At 54.9% G+C, this 16,281-nt stretch overlaps 1 protein-coding gene across 9 annotated transcripts in view; it reads left to right on the top strand.

Moving 5' to 3' along the window:
- The window catches only part of DNM2 (dynamin 2), a 61,286-nt gene that overhangs the window by 40,829 nt on the left and 4,176 nt on the right, over positions 1 to 16,281 (top strand). For 4 of the 9 annotated variants that reach the window (XM_044995024.1, XM_044995022.1, XM_044995018.1 and 1 more), the window contains 7 exons: positions 2,635 to 2,748; positions 7,940 to 8,049; positions 8,917 to 9,028; positions 10,775 to 10,939; positions 11,394 to 11,620; positions 11,983 to 12,237; positions 13,106 to 15,751. In XM_044995024.1, the coding sequence (XP_044850959.1) occupies positions 2,635 to 2,748; positions 7,940 to 8,049; positions 8,917 to 9,028; positions 10,775 to 10,939; positions 11,394 to 11,620; positions 11,983 to 12,237; positions 13,106 to 13,172 (1,050 nt within the window). In that variant the 3' untranslated portion in view covers positions 13,173 to 15,751. Of the gene's footprint in view, positions 1 to 2,634; positions 2,749 to 7,939; positions 8,050 to 8,916; positions 9,029 to 10,774; positions 10,940 to 11,393; positions 11,621 to 11,982; positions 12,238 to 13,102; positions 15,752 to 16,281 lie in introns of those variants that run through there. The other 5 variants (XM_044995020.1, XM_044995017.1, XM_044995019.1 and 2 more) reach the window with 2 other exon arrangements.

Raw genomic sequence — 16,281 nt, 5'->3', positions numbered from 1 at the left:
CCAGACTTGAGTGATTGGGTCCCCGTGGCATCTGGAAATGGGTCATGCAGGCAGAAAGGACTAGCAGAAGACTAGCATCTGGTCAGGGCCGGCTTTAGGGCGATTCAGCCGATTCCCCGGAATCGGGCCCCGCAACATCCCGAAGGAGCTGCCGCTGAAGTCCCGCCGCTGTCTTCGGCGGCAGCTCAATCGCTGCCACGGAGGAAGGTCCCGCCACCGAAATGCCACCAAAGGCACCAGCAGCCGATTGAGCTGCTGCCAAAGTCCCGGCACTGTTGGCGGTGGCAACTCAGTTGTTGCTGCTGATTTCGGCGGAGGGTCCTTCCTCCGCGGCAGCGATTGAGCTGCCACCGAAGACAGCAGCGGGGCTTCGGTGGCAGCTCCTTCGAATCGGGCCCCGCGGTGCCTAAAGCCAGCCCTGCATCTGGTATCCATGTGCTGTAGTCTTTGGGCTGGGCCAGTTGTGTGTCATTGGCTTTCCCATAGTCCTTTATGTTAAGGCCCCGAGGTAGAGTTACAAGCATGTAGGGTAACGTTGTCCGCAGCGTAACAAGACAGGGAAAGACTTTCCAGAGGCAAAAGGGGGGGGGGGGGCTGTTGTATTCAGACAGATCGGCAGTAACCTGCAGTGCTCTGCCCCTCCGTAGCCATTGCACGACAACAGGGAAGGGGCCCAGAAGGCCCCCAGTAACTCCTTCCTGAGCAGAAACCCCGGGAAACTCTCACCTGGCCAAGTATTTTGGGGCAGGCTCCATGATAGTCTCCAGTGCCGCCGTCGGTCACTGGAGTTAGGACCCAGCCTAGCCCTGTTGGCTGAGCAGTGAGCTGCTTTTTTTGCCCCAAGGCTTTTTTGGTACCAAACAAAATGGGATTGTCTGGAGAGTGGGACTCATGATGACTCTCTGGTTTCAGACACTAATTTTCAGTGGCCTCTCGGGGGCTGCCAAGACCTGCCTTTGTGGTGATCAGTTATGAAAAACTTCACCAAAGGCAAGGGATAGTAAAGCCAAACGCTGGGCTATCCAGACTGGAGACTTTTCTACCATCGGCTGTTGCTCTCCGAAGTCCATTGCCTCTAGGACCAGATCCTCCCCTGGCTTCAGCGGAGCGAGCTGTGTTCCGAGCAGTGATGAACTTGGCTCAATAGATTTCTGAGCACTAGGATTATAGCAGCTGAGACTCAGGTTGTTCTTTGAGGTGGTCTCCAGATACTTTTCCCTCAGTGGGAAGACAAAGGGGAGAGAACAGCGCCTGAGTTTTTTTTTTATCAAGAGCCTTAGTAGAGTTGATGGTAGATGCTATAGATCAGCCAGTACTAGCAGCTGTAATTCGGCTTTCTCCTAACGCTGCACGGGGGCGATGATGTCGGCCAGCAGTAGTTCCCTTCCAGTCAATTTATGATCAAGCTAAGTGTATGAGCAGGGTTTTATGGCAGGGCGGCCTCTGCTAGCAGATGACCTAGGAGGTCCCTTCCAGCCCTACGTAAGAGGGGTCTGAGTCACGCTGGCCTCTGTTTGCTCATCGTGTGTGCCTGCCCTGGAAAAGCCTCCAGACAATGCAGCGCTTCCTCCTCGTCTCGTAACGTGTGCTGCTTGCGAAGCTGGGCTTGGGCGGTGCTGCTTCACTGTGTGGCTGGGCACAGCTCCCGTGCTGCTGTGCCGTCCTAGGTGTGTCACTCAGCACTGGCTGGGGGAGGCTCAGTCTTTCCGAAGGCCATGCAGGAGTGATGGTTTCACAGGCTTTCTAGTGGCAAGTCCAGGGCAGCTTCGAAGGAAGCCGGATGTGCTTCCTGCTGTGAGTGAGTGCAGCTTGGGAGCGGAAGAATGGAGGGAGGGGAGACGCTCAAACTAGCCATAGTGCTGTCCTGGCCATTCTCGAGGGGGACGCAGGGTTGTGTGGACTCACTTCCTGCTCCTGAGGGGAACAAATACCCTTGTTCCTGGACTGGCTATTCAGGGGGTCTGTGCCCTGGCCCCTTAAGGTTGGCTTATTTCCAGAAAGCTCTTTGGTCCCCTGGGTGAGTAGCACCCGGGTAGCCTATAAACTGTGGGCTCAGGCTCCCCTCCCCTCGATAATACTGCAGTGGCAATAACAAGTTGGATTTGAGTGCATCTGCTCTGCGTTTCTGTGACCCAGGCTGTTGGTGACGGCTGGCAGAAGCACCAAACTACTGCAGCGTTGTCTTGCTGTACAGATGCTGTGGCCAGTGCCTCTCTGGTCTGGATTCCCCAAAGGGGCCCTGCCCCTTGCCTGGAGAGCTGTAATCTGGGTGCGAATGCAGCTGAGATGGTCAAATCTGCAGGCCTGTCCTATTACTCTTGGTAAAACCTGCTTTGGGCTCCTTGCTGGAAAAATGTGCCAGGCTCCCGCTGAGGAATGGGGCTGCTTCCCTGCCTAGCACTGGTAGGTTTCCATGGGGCAGACGCTACCCACAAACTCTCCTGCTGAGACTCCGAAGGAAAGGATGGCCCAGGCTACCGCTGTGCAGCATGTTAGGAGTCAGAGCCCCAGACCCCTCTCTGCTCTAGGCAGCTGAAAGTGGAGAGAGTGGCCAGAAAATAAGGATTCCGAGCTAGCCTGTAGCCTATTCTCTCCCCTGCCCCATCGTTTTCCCACTCCTCTTGTTTCCTCCAGGTAATCCGCAGGGGCTGGCTGACCATTAACAACATCAGCATAATGAAAGGCGGCTCCAAGGAGTACTGGTTCGTGCTGACGGCAGAGTCTTTGTCCTGGTACAAAGATGAGGAGGTGCGTATTGGCTTGGTTGGTGTCAGTAAAAGGTGGGGCTTGTGATCAGCTTGGGGCATTCTGCCTGGCTGCTCTGCACATAGTGAACGGTCTCCTGCCACTTCACCACCAGGGGTGGGACTAGATACCTCCTGAGGTCCCTCCCAACCCTGAGATTCTATGATTAAACTGCGACTGGGGAAACCTGTTGGGTTGACTTGCAGCTTGTAGCATCGCTACAGAAACCCTGGGGGTGGGCGGGGGCAGATTTTGGGCCGACCAGCCCTGGGATTCAAACCCGTGAATTATAGCTGCATTATGGGAATGTCTAGAAGAACATGACTGAGCAGCCACTTCCCCTGGAGTTGGTCACCGTTGCAGATGGTGAGTGTGGGTCTGACACGCTTCATTAGTGTGTCCTGGGGCTGACTCCTAAAGTAAAACCTCTGTGCTCATTGTGAGCTTCTGGGGCTGTTGCCAGTAACTGCTTTCCCGCCATCGCTTTAGAACCCGGTTGTTGCCCTCTGAGCCAGGTGGTGGGCATGGCCACGGGACCCAGGCTGTGGTGGGGGCATAGGGGATTGGCAGGCCAGGGAGTTACCAAATTCAGCTGCCCATGAAACCGAGGGGAACGTGGGCTAGTCCCAAAAGATGCTTTGGCTCATACCCTTCTCCTGAATCCAGCGTGGTAAAGTTTGGCTGACTCCCCTCAGGAATAGCCGGGGTGTGGGGAGAGTGGACCCCCGCTGGGCCCGAGGTCGGCTGGTTCGGGTGTTGGCTTGCTTTGCTGGGTTTGAATGCCTGGACGACCCCGCTGGACTGTCAGTGATGCCCGGCCAGCTCCCCGTGTGCTAAAGTGCACACAGGAATGAGACCCAGACTTCTTGTCACTGTATGGGCAGCCATTCTGAATCAGCAGGGTCCCAGCCAGCACATTCCCTGTCTCCAGACACTCCCAGGGAGCTGTCAGTTGTGTAAACAGCAGATAAGAAGTGGAGCTAGTGGGATTCATACAAGAGGCAGCTGCCTTGGTTTAGTGGAGACGGCATCTGGTGTGGGCAGCGTATCTCGCGCAGCGATGCCTGCAAGTGCCAAACAGTTCATCATAACCACGTCTCTACCCCATTGTCTCAGTGGTTTTTGTCTGATGTAACCAGCATTGCAAGAAGCTTCCAAAATCATTAACCCCTTGGCTAGTAGAGAGAGCAGGGCCCCCCTCACCTCAGCTGAACCGACGTACACTGAAATACACAAGATTTCAGACCCGAAGGGATACTGAGCCCATAGGGAACAAATCCAGTGTGTGCGCATGTGCCCTAAACAAGGGAAATTGAAATAACCCAAGATGCAGAATTCTCCTGGTCACTGCAGCTAGGGACACTGCAGGGTTGTTCAGAGAGATTTAGGAGGCTTTTTAATAACTAATGTCTGTGGAACAGTCATTTGGGTTTAAACATGGCAGTGCTGTGCCGGTGCATGAGAGCCAGAAAGGTACGGGAGGTGGAGTGAATTTCACCAAGTAAAAATCAGTGAGGGAATCCGCTTCATTGTTGAGTTCTAGCCTTAACCTAAGGGAAGCTGCTGGCGAGTGTGGGTCTGACACGCTTCATTACTGTGTCCTGGGGCTGGCTGCTAAAGTAAAACCTCTCGGCATTCATTGCCATCTGGTGGGGCTTTGGAGTCTCGTGGGAGTTGGGAGCACTCAGCGTATTCTGGGGCAGTGTCTGAAAACTCACCCTTGGCAGCATCTTCTCCGCAGCTGGGTTAGTAACCACGTGCTGAGGTGGCACCACGTGCCTCCCGCATGTGGTTATTCGAGTGGGCAGGGAGTGCTTTCAGGTTTAGACAAACGTGATCTGGGCTTGGCAGTAGCTGGCCACTGGCTAGCTGGGTGCCCTCAACAAAGGTGGCCACTAATGTACCAGATCCACTGAACTCGAGGCTGTTCGTTGTCTCTCCTGGTCCCTGGAGGAAGGGATAGTGGCACTCGGAAGCAGAGATGGCCATGTGTGGTGTGGGCAGGCCGCTGGGGTGTTGAGAATGCAGTAGCCTGTCAGATCAGAGGGATTTGCATCACTACTGTGTGGGCACAAAATTGCCATGTTGTTGTCCGAGGGGCCCCCCAGGTTGCATGACAACTGGATGCAGGGAATTGTTACTGAATAGCACCTGGCTCTTACCTAGTGCTTTTCAGAGGTCAGGATCACTGGCCCCATTGTACAGAAGGGCAAACTGAGGCACAGGGAGGGAAGTGACTTGCCTACAGTCACCCAGCAGGCCAATGGCAGTGCTGGGAATAGAACCCAGATGTCCTGAGTCCCCAGCCAGTATTCTGGCCACTAGGCCATGCTGCTTCCCTAACACTCACTGGATCCATCCCCTGCTTCTGCCTGGAAATTAAAATTCGTTACACCAGTCTGGCAGGTCTTGGTGAAAGCTGGTGCCTCTTTGGGCTAAGTCCTCTTGGCTAGGGAGCTCGGGCCAGAGCTTTGAACAGAAGGGGTATCTGCCGTATCCTAGCCTGTGGGCCTGTCAACTGCAGGGGCTGGAAGAAGCAGCAGAGGCAGCGTCCCTTCTAAGCACCACTCCTCGGTGTCTGGAACAGAGACGCCGCACTCACATTTTCCAGCACTTCCACCCCCACAGTCTGAAAAAGGGATATTTTCCCTCCCCATGTCACCCGTCTTGCAGCCAGGCTCCAGTGGCTTGGCGTTGGCGCAGGGCTGGGTGGAGAGAGATGGACCAGTGGGCAGAAGAGAGCTTGTGAGCGGGGGGCTCCCGTTTCTGTGAACATGCTGCTCAGAAAAGGAGATGTTAACAGAACTTTATTTCCCCGTCTCGCTGTACAGTTTAAGAGCAGCTCCAGGAGGCAGCGCCCTTTCCCGAGGAAGACCCAGACGCTCTTTGTTCTTGTCCTTTATCTTCCAAGCAAGCTGCAAAGATTAACCTCTCCTGGCATAGGCTGTAAATCTAGATAGGTTAAGAAACCTTAAATCTGCCTCCTAACAGAGAAGGAAACATGTAGAACTGATACATTTCATTCCCCTACCCCCATCCCAGGCAGCCCGTTTCCGGTGGGGAGGCCTCTCTGGGGGCGCTTGTCTGGCCCCTCTGCTGTGGGTAATGAGAACCAGCAGGCTGCAGATGAATGAGGCTCTGTATTCAGCAGGCACAAATTGCCTGCCCCCCACCATGCCACTAGAAATGAGCTGCTGCTTGCAGAGAATTTCCAGAAACACCCAGCAGCCGCTGCCGCTGGAAAAGCACTTTAGAAAAAGCACTGGTCTAGGCAAATGCGAGGGAAAGCGTATTAAATATGCAACTGTAAAGCAACATGGGTTTAAACATCAGTCCGACTAACCCATCTGTGACTGGAGCAGCCATAAGAACTCATGCACCCGGTTAATTCTAGCTGATAAGAACAGTTAACGAGAAACGTTTGCTCCAAGGCTTACGATAAAATGAGGGCAAGCGAAGCCTCTAACAACTGCGTCTGTTGCCTGCCTTACCTGGGTCCGCTGAGCTGCTCCTGGGTGCCGCTTTACCAAACCCAATCTAACCAATGTGCAGACTACTGTACACCTTTATAGCCTCCTGAACAGGTAGTCTGAACACTGGGCAGGCTGGGCTGGAATCCGTTTCAAACCTCTCATGGCATCCATGTTTTTTGTGGGTTCTTTTTTTTCCCCCCTTTTTCCCCCTCCCGGGTTTTTATAAGAGAAGCTGTTCGGTGAAAAGGATCCGCTTTGTCTCGTCTGACGTGGCAAAGTCTGCAACCGAATCCAGTCTGGAAAAAAGTTGTGGGTTTTTCAGGAAATCATACGGAGGGGTGGGGGGTGGCGGTGGCTGTGGGGGGAGGGTTTAGGTTCGTGGCCTCTCTACAAAGGAGAACGTCACTTTTGGGGCTGTGTGCGCGCAGCATCTGGAGACACAGGGCAGTTGGAGTTATAAACAATTCCAGATGTGGCGTTTCGGCAGCAAGACGGCTTGTGTGACTCAGTTGGGTGGCCCCTCACTTCACTGGCCTGCAGCCTGTTAAATAAGCAGTGTCCTTTGTGCCAGATTCCTAAAACTGCTTCTCCCCTTCTCCTGGAAGGGGAGTGGGAAAGGCACATGGACTCGGAGGGCACTCGCACGCATTCCATTAGGCTGCCCATCCCTCAGACGGCCGTTGCAATGCAAAATGGGTTTACAGCTGTGCTGCAGCTGGCATAAAGTCCCAGTACTACCCATGGGGCCTGTAAGGGACCGGATTCCCCTTCCTGACAAACGTCCTCTGTTCTAGCACCTCCTTAGAGAAAGGTAACATTTATGTTGAAACTAACGAAGCCCAGGGCCCTTAGGACCGTGTGGAGCAGTATCTGCATGACATTTTTAGTCTGTGGTTAATAATTTAGACTCCGATGCTAGGGCTGGGGTCTGTCAGCCTGGATCTAGAGCAGGGGTAGGCAACCGAGCTGAAGTCGGCACACGAGCTGATTTCAGTGGCACTCGCACTGCCCAGGTCCTGGCCACCGGTCTGGGGGGCTCTGCATTTTAATTTAATTTTAAATGAAGCTTCTTCAACATTTTTAAAACCTTATTTACTTTACATACAATAGCTTAGTTATATATGATAGACTTATAGAAAGAGACCTTCTAAAAATGCTGAAATGTATGACTGGCACGCGAAAGCTTAAATTAAAGTGAATAAAGGAAGACTCGGCACAGCACTTCTGAAAGGTTGCTGACCCCCTGATCGAGAGAGCGCTGCATTGCAGAGCGAAGTGTCCCTGCACTTCAGTGGAAGTGAAGCATCAAGGTGTCCAAACCATTTGAGGTTAGGTGGGAACTTCCCCTGGAGGCAAGTTATCCCATCACCGTCTCCTGAACAGTGGTGGTTCTGAAAGCAGCTGGTACTTGCCTCTGTCAGAGTCCAGATACTCGACTCGATGCAGCCCCTGGACTGGCAGTTCCTATAAACAAACCCAGTAGCTCAGCTGAAATGAGTCTGTGCCTCAAACAAGGTTTGCTGTGAGGTGGAGGAAACACCTGGTCCACTCGGCTGAGGGAATCAACCCCACTCTCTTCACTATGTGCCAGAGGATGGATTCCCCTCTTCCCCCCCCCCCCAACCGCAGAGCTTGTGGGGGTGTTGGAGAGTAATTGGACTGGGGAGGAAACGCTGCCCAGGTCCCAGCTCACGCTCATTCCTGTCCTTTCCCGCTTCCAGGAAAAGGAGAAGAAATACATGTTGCCCTTGGACAATCTGAAAATCCGGGATGTGGAGAAGGGCTTCATGTCTAACAAACACGTCTTTGCCATCTTCAACACGGAGCAAAGGTAGGGGATGTGGAGACAGACCCTGAGGGATCTTTGCCTGAACCCGTCAGGGAAACAAGCGGTGATGCCACCTGCCCTTTAGCGCCACCACGAGGGGAGGCCTTATCCCAGCCAGCTGGGCACGCGGCGTAGATTGTACGTAGAGAGGGCAGAGGAGACTCATGTCTCGCGGCCCCTGTCTGATGTGCTCTTGGTATCAGGACAGTTAAGTCATCGCTGGTGAATGGAACAACTCGTCCCTCTCCAGCAGTTGTTTCAGGCTCTCTCAAACTCAAGTCATTGCTGCATTGGTTGTGCTTTGGAGGCTTCCTTTGCAACCATGACGACGAGAAACTTTCCCTCCCCCTCCAGTTAAAGCAGCCGCTTTGGAGAGCTAGTTTTTCGGGTTAGTGCCCCGCACTCTGGACAAGGCCTTCGTGCTTGGCAACGCTCGGATCACTTGCTGTCCTGGTTAATTCGACTGACTCCGTTTGAGGTGGTGGGTGCTCATCTTGAGACAGGTGGTGTGCCAGGCTTAGCTCCCGGCGGGTGGCGTGCTGGGCTAGCCGGGGGGAGTGTGCCTGGTGGGTGGCGGGTGGGAGCAGCTGTGATCTAATGAGGATTATCCTAGGAGGAAGGAAAAGCTGCCAATATTTACACAGGCTTTCTGAAGGGATTTCAGACTTCCCAGTCTGAGGCCTTGCGTTAGCACCGTGCCTCATCTAGTCCAGTCCTGCAGGAAAGGGATCCTGCATGGACCAGCTGGGATGGTGGATTCTGTCAGTGGCCTTGGGCTGCCTGGTCTGGGCCAACAATCGACTTGGCCCGCCAGGCCATGATTGTGGAATTCCTTTCCTCTGATTATACCCCCGCTGTTTCTTCTTCTAGGAATGTGTATAAAGATCTCCGTCAGATTGAGCTGGCCTGTGACTCCCAGGAAGATGTGGACAGCTGGAAAGCCTCCTTCCTCCGGGCTGGTGTTTATCCAGAGAAAGACCAAGTAAACATTCCCTTTTCCTTGATGATGTCCTGGAACTGGCTGGGGGGTGCCCACGGTGAGGGCCGGCGTGGGGGCTGCCAGAAGTACAGGAGTGTCAAAAATGGACTCCTAGCAGAGGTTCCCAACTCTGGCTTGTCCAGCGTTGGGTGTATTCCGGTGATACCTAGAGGCCCTAGCAGAGATTCGGCCAGTGCACAGAGGCATAGGAAGAGTGGTTAACCTTGGAGCAGGCTCCCAGGGGAGGTGGTGAACTCTCCCCCTCGTGAGGGCTGCAGCAGGAATCTCAAACTCAAGTGACCATGAGGGCTAGTACATTGGTCCGAGGATTGCATCTCTGACTCCTCTCTCGTGCGCACACTGCTGGCCCTACTCCGCCCCGCCCCTGCCCTGCCTCTTCCCACCCCTTCCACCAGGCTCTATTCCAACCCCTGCCCCAAATCCCCACCCCTGCCCCACCTCTTCTGCGCCTCCTCCCCTGAGCACGCTCCTCCCCCCTCCCTCCTGGAAAGTGTTAAGTGCTGCCAAACAGCTGTTTGGTAGCAGGAAGCACCTGGAGGTAGGCAGAGGAGCAGGAACGCGGCAGGGTGGGCAGCAGGTGAGGAGTTTGGCAGCCGCAGGAAATAACTCGGAGGGCTGGGGGTGGGGCACAGGGAGCTTAGCGGGCTGCAGCCAATAACTCCGCGGGCTGCATATTTGAGACCCCTGCTTTAGCCAAACACAAGTGACTGGAATAACTGGGGAAATTCTCTGGCCTGTGCTATCCTGGAGGCTGGGCTAGGTGATCGAATGGTCCCTTCTGGCCTTAAACGCTGTAAAAGCTCCAGGCTCCAAAGAGATTCTAGTCTGAACAGGCCAGACAGAGGGTGCGGGGGCGCAGAGGTCCAGTGACTTGGCCAGGTTCACCCAGTGGGTCAGTGGCAGAACGAGGTTTAGAACTTAGGTCTCCCGAGTCCCAGTCCATGAGCCCACAGCCTCTCCCATACCACCATGTCTCCTCGCCAACGGCAGACGTACCTCCTTTCCCTCTCGTTGGCAGCTCAGTACTGTGAGGGCAGCCTCTGCTCTGGAGAGAGGAGGATGAAGGCCAAGATTGTCAAAAGTGATGTGTGGGGGTTTTGGGTGCCTCGTTTAAGACCCCCTTAATGGGAGCTGAGTTTTGCAAAGTGAACTCCCTCCCTCTGAAAATCCGGCTAAACTGTTAGTGTCAAGCTGGGCACTTGGACTTGCTAGTCACTCCCCAAACTGAGCTCCCTGGGTGGGGGTGGGTACGTAAAGCACCTTACCCAGGGGGGCCCTCAGGATGCTACTGCAGTACAAATACTAGGTGAAAACAACGAGGAGTCTGGTGGCACCTTCGAGACCAACCGATTTATTTGGGCATAAGCTTTTGTGGGTAAAAAACCCACTTCCTCAGATGCAGGCATAAATATACTTGGTGTATGTTTATGCCTGCATCTGTACATTTATAAACAAACATCTTCAGATGCATGGAGTGAGAATTCCAGAAGTGGAGTTTTTACCCACGAAAGGTTATGCCCAAATCAATCTGTTTGTCTCAAAGGTGCCACCGGACACCTCGTTGTTTTCGTGGGTACAGACTGACCCAGCTACCCCCGATACTAAATACTCGATGACGAGCTGGGAAGCTCTGTGATGCGCTCCCCAGTTCTTAAGGGGACACTGCCCACAGCTCCAGGCTGGGTGTCTGCAGAATCCCCACGTGACAGATCCACTTTCCCCGGGCAGGTGGAGAATGAGGAAGGGGCCCAAGAGAACACCTTCTCCATGGACCCACAGCTGGAGCGCCAGGTGGAGACCATCCGCAACCTTGTGGACTCCTACGTGGGAATCATCAACAAGTCCATCCGGGACCTCATGCCAAAGACCATAATGCACCTCATGATAAACAATGTGAGTGGGTTGAACCTGGGCCAGCTGGGGCTGCTGATCCGCCCTGATCACCGCATCACTGGGCACAGAGAGGCGTTGGCCTCGCCATGGCCTGTTCGTTAGAGGGGGGAGCCTCTGGGCTTGTCACAGGGGACACGACTCCTTTCAGCACCAGGAGTAAGATCAGTTGCACCAGATACTCCCATGCGGAGATATTTTAATTGTGTATTTTAATGACCCTTTGGTCCTTCACTCCCTGCCTTACCAGAATCAAGGGGTAAAGCGTGTAAGGGCAGAGTCTGATTCCTGGCTTTGTCCCAGACTGCTACAGCAATCCAGTGACAGTGGCTTAGAATAACCCCAGGAGACCTGATTCCTGCCTTTCCCTGCTCTAACCACTAGACAGTACTCAGGCTTAATGGGCTCAAACTTAACTGCCATCTGCATGTTGGTTCCCTTGCTCCCGTCTCTGCAGACCAAGGATTTCATCCACTCGGAGCTGCTGGCCTACCTGTACTCCTCCGCCGACCAGAGCAGCCTGATGGAGGAGTCGGCCGACCAGGCGCAGCGGCGGGACGACATGCTGCGGATGTACCATGCTCTGAAGGAGGCGTTGCACATCATCGGGGACATCAGCACCAGTACGATCTCCACGCCGGTCCCGCCGCCCGTGGACGACGCCTGGCTGCAGAGTGGGAACAGGTACAGGTCACCGGGGAGTGGGTGGCGTGGGAGACGATTGCCGTGCGGCTTCTAAGCGAGGATGGTGGCACCGGGAGGGGGGCGGGGCGGGGCAAGGAGCTATTTGAGGTGGGGATGGGGCCAAGGAAAGGTGGGTAAAGCCCTGGCAAACTGGAGACCTGGGCTCTGTTCCTGGCTCTTCCACAGACTCCCCTAGGCAAGCTTGGGCCGGTGACTTCGGCTGCCCTGTGCCTCGGAACGGGAGAAGCCTCCTGCCCGGGGGGTGCTGGAAACGGTTGGGTGGGGAGGAGGGACAGGTAAGGACCTAGCTCCGTCGCTAGGGGTGGAGACACTCATTCTGCTGACCTTCCTTTCCCCTGCAGCCCGACGCCCCAGCGTAGACCTACCTCCACCGTGCTGCCGCCGGGCAGGCCTCCAGCTGTGAGGGGCCCAACTCCAGGGCCCCCTCTGATCCCTGCCCCTGCAGGGAGCATCTCTTCCTTCATTGCTCCCCCCATCCCCTCGCGTCCTGGACCTCAGAACGTATTTGCTGCTAATAATGATCCCTTCTCAGCCCCTCCTCAGATTCCGTCGCGGCCGGCACGCATTCCGCCGGGCGTTCCCCCGGGCGTGCCCAGGTAAGAGATCCCTGGACCCCTAGGTGGCACGTCTGCAGCCATTGGCTCGGCGCTGGGGCTCCGGTCCGCCGTGGGTGGCGTGAGACGTGCCAGCGCGGAGAGTGGTAGCAGGGCTCTCCCGTTACCAGAGCTGGAGCCATACTGGGGTCACGTGGCTTGTGGGAGGTGCTGAGCTTGTCTCAAATCCCAGCCTTGCAGCTCAGGCCAGGTCTGAGCTATTTCTGCTTTGATTGCTGGTAATAAGGGACCGAATTCTTCCCTCAGGTGTGTGTCCATCCTCCCATCAGGCACTGTGCCCTGAGGCCACTGCAGGTGACTAGCTCCCCCTTCCAGCCAAACCCCTGACCGGCCCTCGCATGCCCAGTCCGGAGGCAGCTCCCAAGGGCTGGGTGTCAGGGCTGCCTCTGACTCAGCAGGGGCGAGAGCTGCCCTGACTCCGTTTAATGCTGAGCAGATGTGGTCACTTGTGCTCCTGGCTGACCCCTTGCCACCCCCCTCCCTTTACAGCCTCTGGACCAGTGCCCTGGGGTAGCACCAGGCGGCAAATGCCAGGGTCCCATTTGGACAGTGGAGCCAGCTCAGCTGCACAAAGGCCAGCGAGGCTCTGAAGTCAGCCGAGCCTGCGCCCTGGCAGGGTGGCGCTGGGAGAGGACAGCAGGCCTGTGGCGCTGCACCCAGCCCTCCTCAGTAATCTGCTCCAGGCACAGGATCACAGAGCCCTCTGGCTCCAGGGCAGGCGGGGGAACCTGCCAGGGTCACTAGCCCTCTGTCCGCACAGCGCCCAGGATGCTAGCCGCCCCATGGCGGTGACTCCCGTGCTGCCCTGTCCCTACTGCTCTCACCTCTGTTCCCGTTCTCTCTGCAGCAGAAGACCCCCCGCGGCGCCGAACCGGCCGACCATTATCCGACCAGCTGAGCCCTCCTTGCTAGACTAGCCCCCTGGGGGGCTGCTAGTGACTCCTGTGTGCCTGGTGCGGCTGCCCCACACCTGCTGTCTGGGGCAGGGAGGAAGAGGGGAAATCCCCCTCCCCTCCCCCAATGTCCAATCTCTTGTTTAAAAAAACCTTACAACTGTGATCAGCTCTGCAGAGTGGTTCTAGCCAAGGCCAATTCCTGTTAGCCTGGTGGACGCCCTCTCTGGGATGGGCGCAGCAGGCTCCTTCCTTGTAAATACCAACGGCCTCTGTTACGGACAGTCGCTGTGTTCCTTGTCCCGATGGCCCTCCCCTCTACCCAGAGCTATCTGCTCTTTCCAAGCTAGGAAGTGGGTAACGGGCATTATACTCCGGGGGGTTGGTTCAGGAGAACCACCACCCCTCTGAACGAATGCCCCAGCACAGATCAGCACCCCCCCGCCCCCAAACGATATAATAAAAAGCAGAGGATTCTATTTTTGGGGTTGAATTTTGCACTTTGTTGAATAACACACAATGAACCCCAGCTGGGTTCTTGCCTTGGGATGGTCTGAATGTATGAAGTAGAGACGGGAGTTCGGAAAGGCAGTCGAAACAGACTGGCCTATTTCTCTGTGCACAGAATCTCCTTAAACTCCTGCTATTCAGGCTGATCAGATTTCTGTGTAGAGCTCTGGCTCCTCTTCCATCCTCCCTCAGCCAGCCAGAATTGTTTTGTATTGTTAATATATTCTATATAAAACACTTAATGATTCTTCCCCCCCGAGGCCCTTCCCTAAACTTGATTGCTAATCTGCTCCTAGGCACTATTCAGTTCTGTAGCATGGAGGAAGATTTCTAGATGAGAAATAATGGGACTGCAGATAGCGATTTGCTAATTAAATCTAATCCACTGCGAAGGGGAGCAGACTCTTCAGCTTAGCCCTTTGTCAGGAGGTGCTGGGTTGATTGCGAACCTCAGGTATTCCTCATGCAATATCTGCCCCTGTGCCCAGCCCCCCAACCGGGGCGTATGGCCAACTAGTAAGTGACCGACGGTGAGGGTGTTCTGTGAAAGAAGCACTTAGCCGAAGGGCCCTGGGCTGAATACAACACTGATGAGCCTCAGCAAACCCAGTCTGATGAGCAAAATACCAAGCCAGGCGGGGCCCCCAACGGGTAATGGAATGAGCATAAGGGAGACCTGGAGGGGGCAGTAGCAACTTCTGTCACCAGCTGGTTGCTCTGCTGGTTCTCAGCTTGGCCAGGGTCCTAGGCCAGCTGGAGCAGCCGAGTGTCTCTAACCGAAAGCCAGGGCTTGGACAGCTGGGGGCAGGCCGGAGGGCTGGGGCAGGCTGTGGACAAAGGCCTGTCTGAAGCCTTTCTAGGAGCAAAACTTTCCCAGGACTCCATGGCCAACGTCCATGGAAGACCAGATGTGGTTTCCCTCTTGCTGGTGGGCAGCGCTGGGTTGTAACAGGCTCTGGTGTCTAAAACCTCAGCTGGAGAACATGTGACTCCTGTTGGATGAGGGAAGGGAGGTTGTGATGCCCCCAGTGCTATGTACATGGATCTAGCCCAGGAGAGAGAGGCTCTGCTGCACGGTGGGCATGTGACTCTTCACTGGGGAGTGAGTTTAGCAACTGGAAACGTGCTGTGGAAGGTCCTGTGCCTCTCCACACACCACTGCTTCCTTCGAGCCGTGCTTGAGCGGTGCCGTGGCAAAGCACTCCGCCCTGGGGCTGGAAGCAGAGGGTGTGTGTGTGTGTGTGTGTGTGCGTGCGCATATATAAATATATATTTTTAAAGACTATTAATTGTAAAATCTTGAGGTGTTTGGGTTTTTTTAATCCAGTTCAAGCCCAACTCTCTGAGAACCTGTAGGCCTGATACTTCGCCCAATAAGATCCTCTAGCCAGAGAACTATGGAAAAGATCCACAAACCAGCCTGCCTTAAATAACCTTTGTTTCAAAGAGCCTGTCTTCATCGTGGCCTCTCCCCTTCCTGTGTGGTGGGAGGGGACCCGAACTGCTTTCTGGCGTTGGCATTTGAACCTTAGCGCAGGCGCTGGTAACCAAAAGCATTAACGCTTGTATGGAGACAGCACGGTGGCGGAGTGCGAGCTGACATGGCCCGGGCAGCCATGCTGCTGGCTTCACAAAGCAAAGTTGCAAACCAAAAACGTGCCTAGCAAGTTGCTGGCCATTAAAACTTGGCTCCAGCATGAGGCAGCCTGGCCTGCTGCTTGTCTTCAATACTGTAACAAGCTCTGATTGACTGCAGAGCTATTACCTTGCACTAGCAGCAGCTGCTTTGCTCTAGGCTGTCGTGCAATGCAGCCCTTAGCCTGCTCCCATGGGTGCTCTGGCCATTCGAGCTGCCTGCGCGGGGGTTCCTGAGGTCCCTTGGCTTGTCTGTTTTTTACAAAATCCAGTTGCCTCTGTTCCACCTCCTGCTGGCTCTTCCTGGTGTTCTCATGTGTGAAGTGGGCTCTGGAACCTCTCATCTCATGTTGATTACAAACCCCAGTCCACTTCTCTCCTGTTCCTTCAGTTTGATTGTGTAAGTGCCTCCACTCTGTATCCTATTAATAAACTAAAAAATAAAGGGAAAAAAATCAGCTGGTGGCAAGTCTCTCTGGCGCTTTGTGGTGTGTTTTCTGCCTCCTCCTCCTCCCTTCTTTTCTCCTTCTGTCTGTTCCTGAAGGGGGGGGGAGAGCCTGGGGGAGAGGGGGACTCTCAGGGATGCTAAGGAGCTTGGAGAACCTACGGCTGACAGTCCCGATGCTCCTTGTGTGACCATGGCAATACTCAACCCGGCTCAAGGGTCAGCTGTTCTGAAAAGCCTCCCTGGCCCGGTTCAGAGCCAGTTCCCATTGCGAGGTCATGGGAAAGAAGCATTGATTTGTTGCCGTGGAGGTGCTCCGGTCATGGAGGAGGACCCTGTTGTGCTGTATCCACCCCATCTCTTCTGAGTTCACGGCTGCCCCTCACCTGGGATCTGAGCCCCTTTTCCCTTAAGCAGCTTGGAAAAATCAGCCCGTGCTATTGTAGGTAGTTTCAACTGTATTTTTACCAAGGTTTTGGCTGCATGGTGACATTTCTTCTTAAATCAACCAGCCTCTTCCTCCTCTCTTCAAAGCCTCCAGCT

The sequence above is a fragment of the Mauremys mutica genome, chromosome 20 (assembly GCF_020497125.1).
Source record: "Mauremys mutica isolate MM-2020 ecotype Southern chromosome 20, ASM2049712v1, whole genome shotgun sequence".
NCBI lineage: Eukaryota > Metazoa > Chordata > Testudines > Geoemydidae > Mauremys > Mauremys mutica.
The sequence above is the reverse complement of the archived record's forward strand: the minus strand, read 5'-3'. Positions and strand labels throughout refer to the sequence as shown.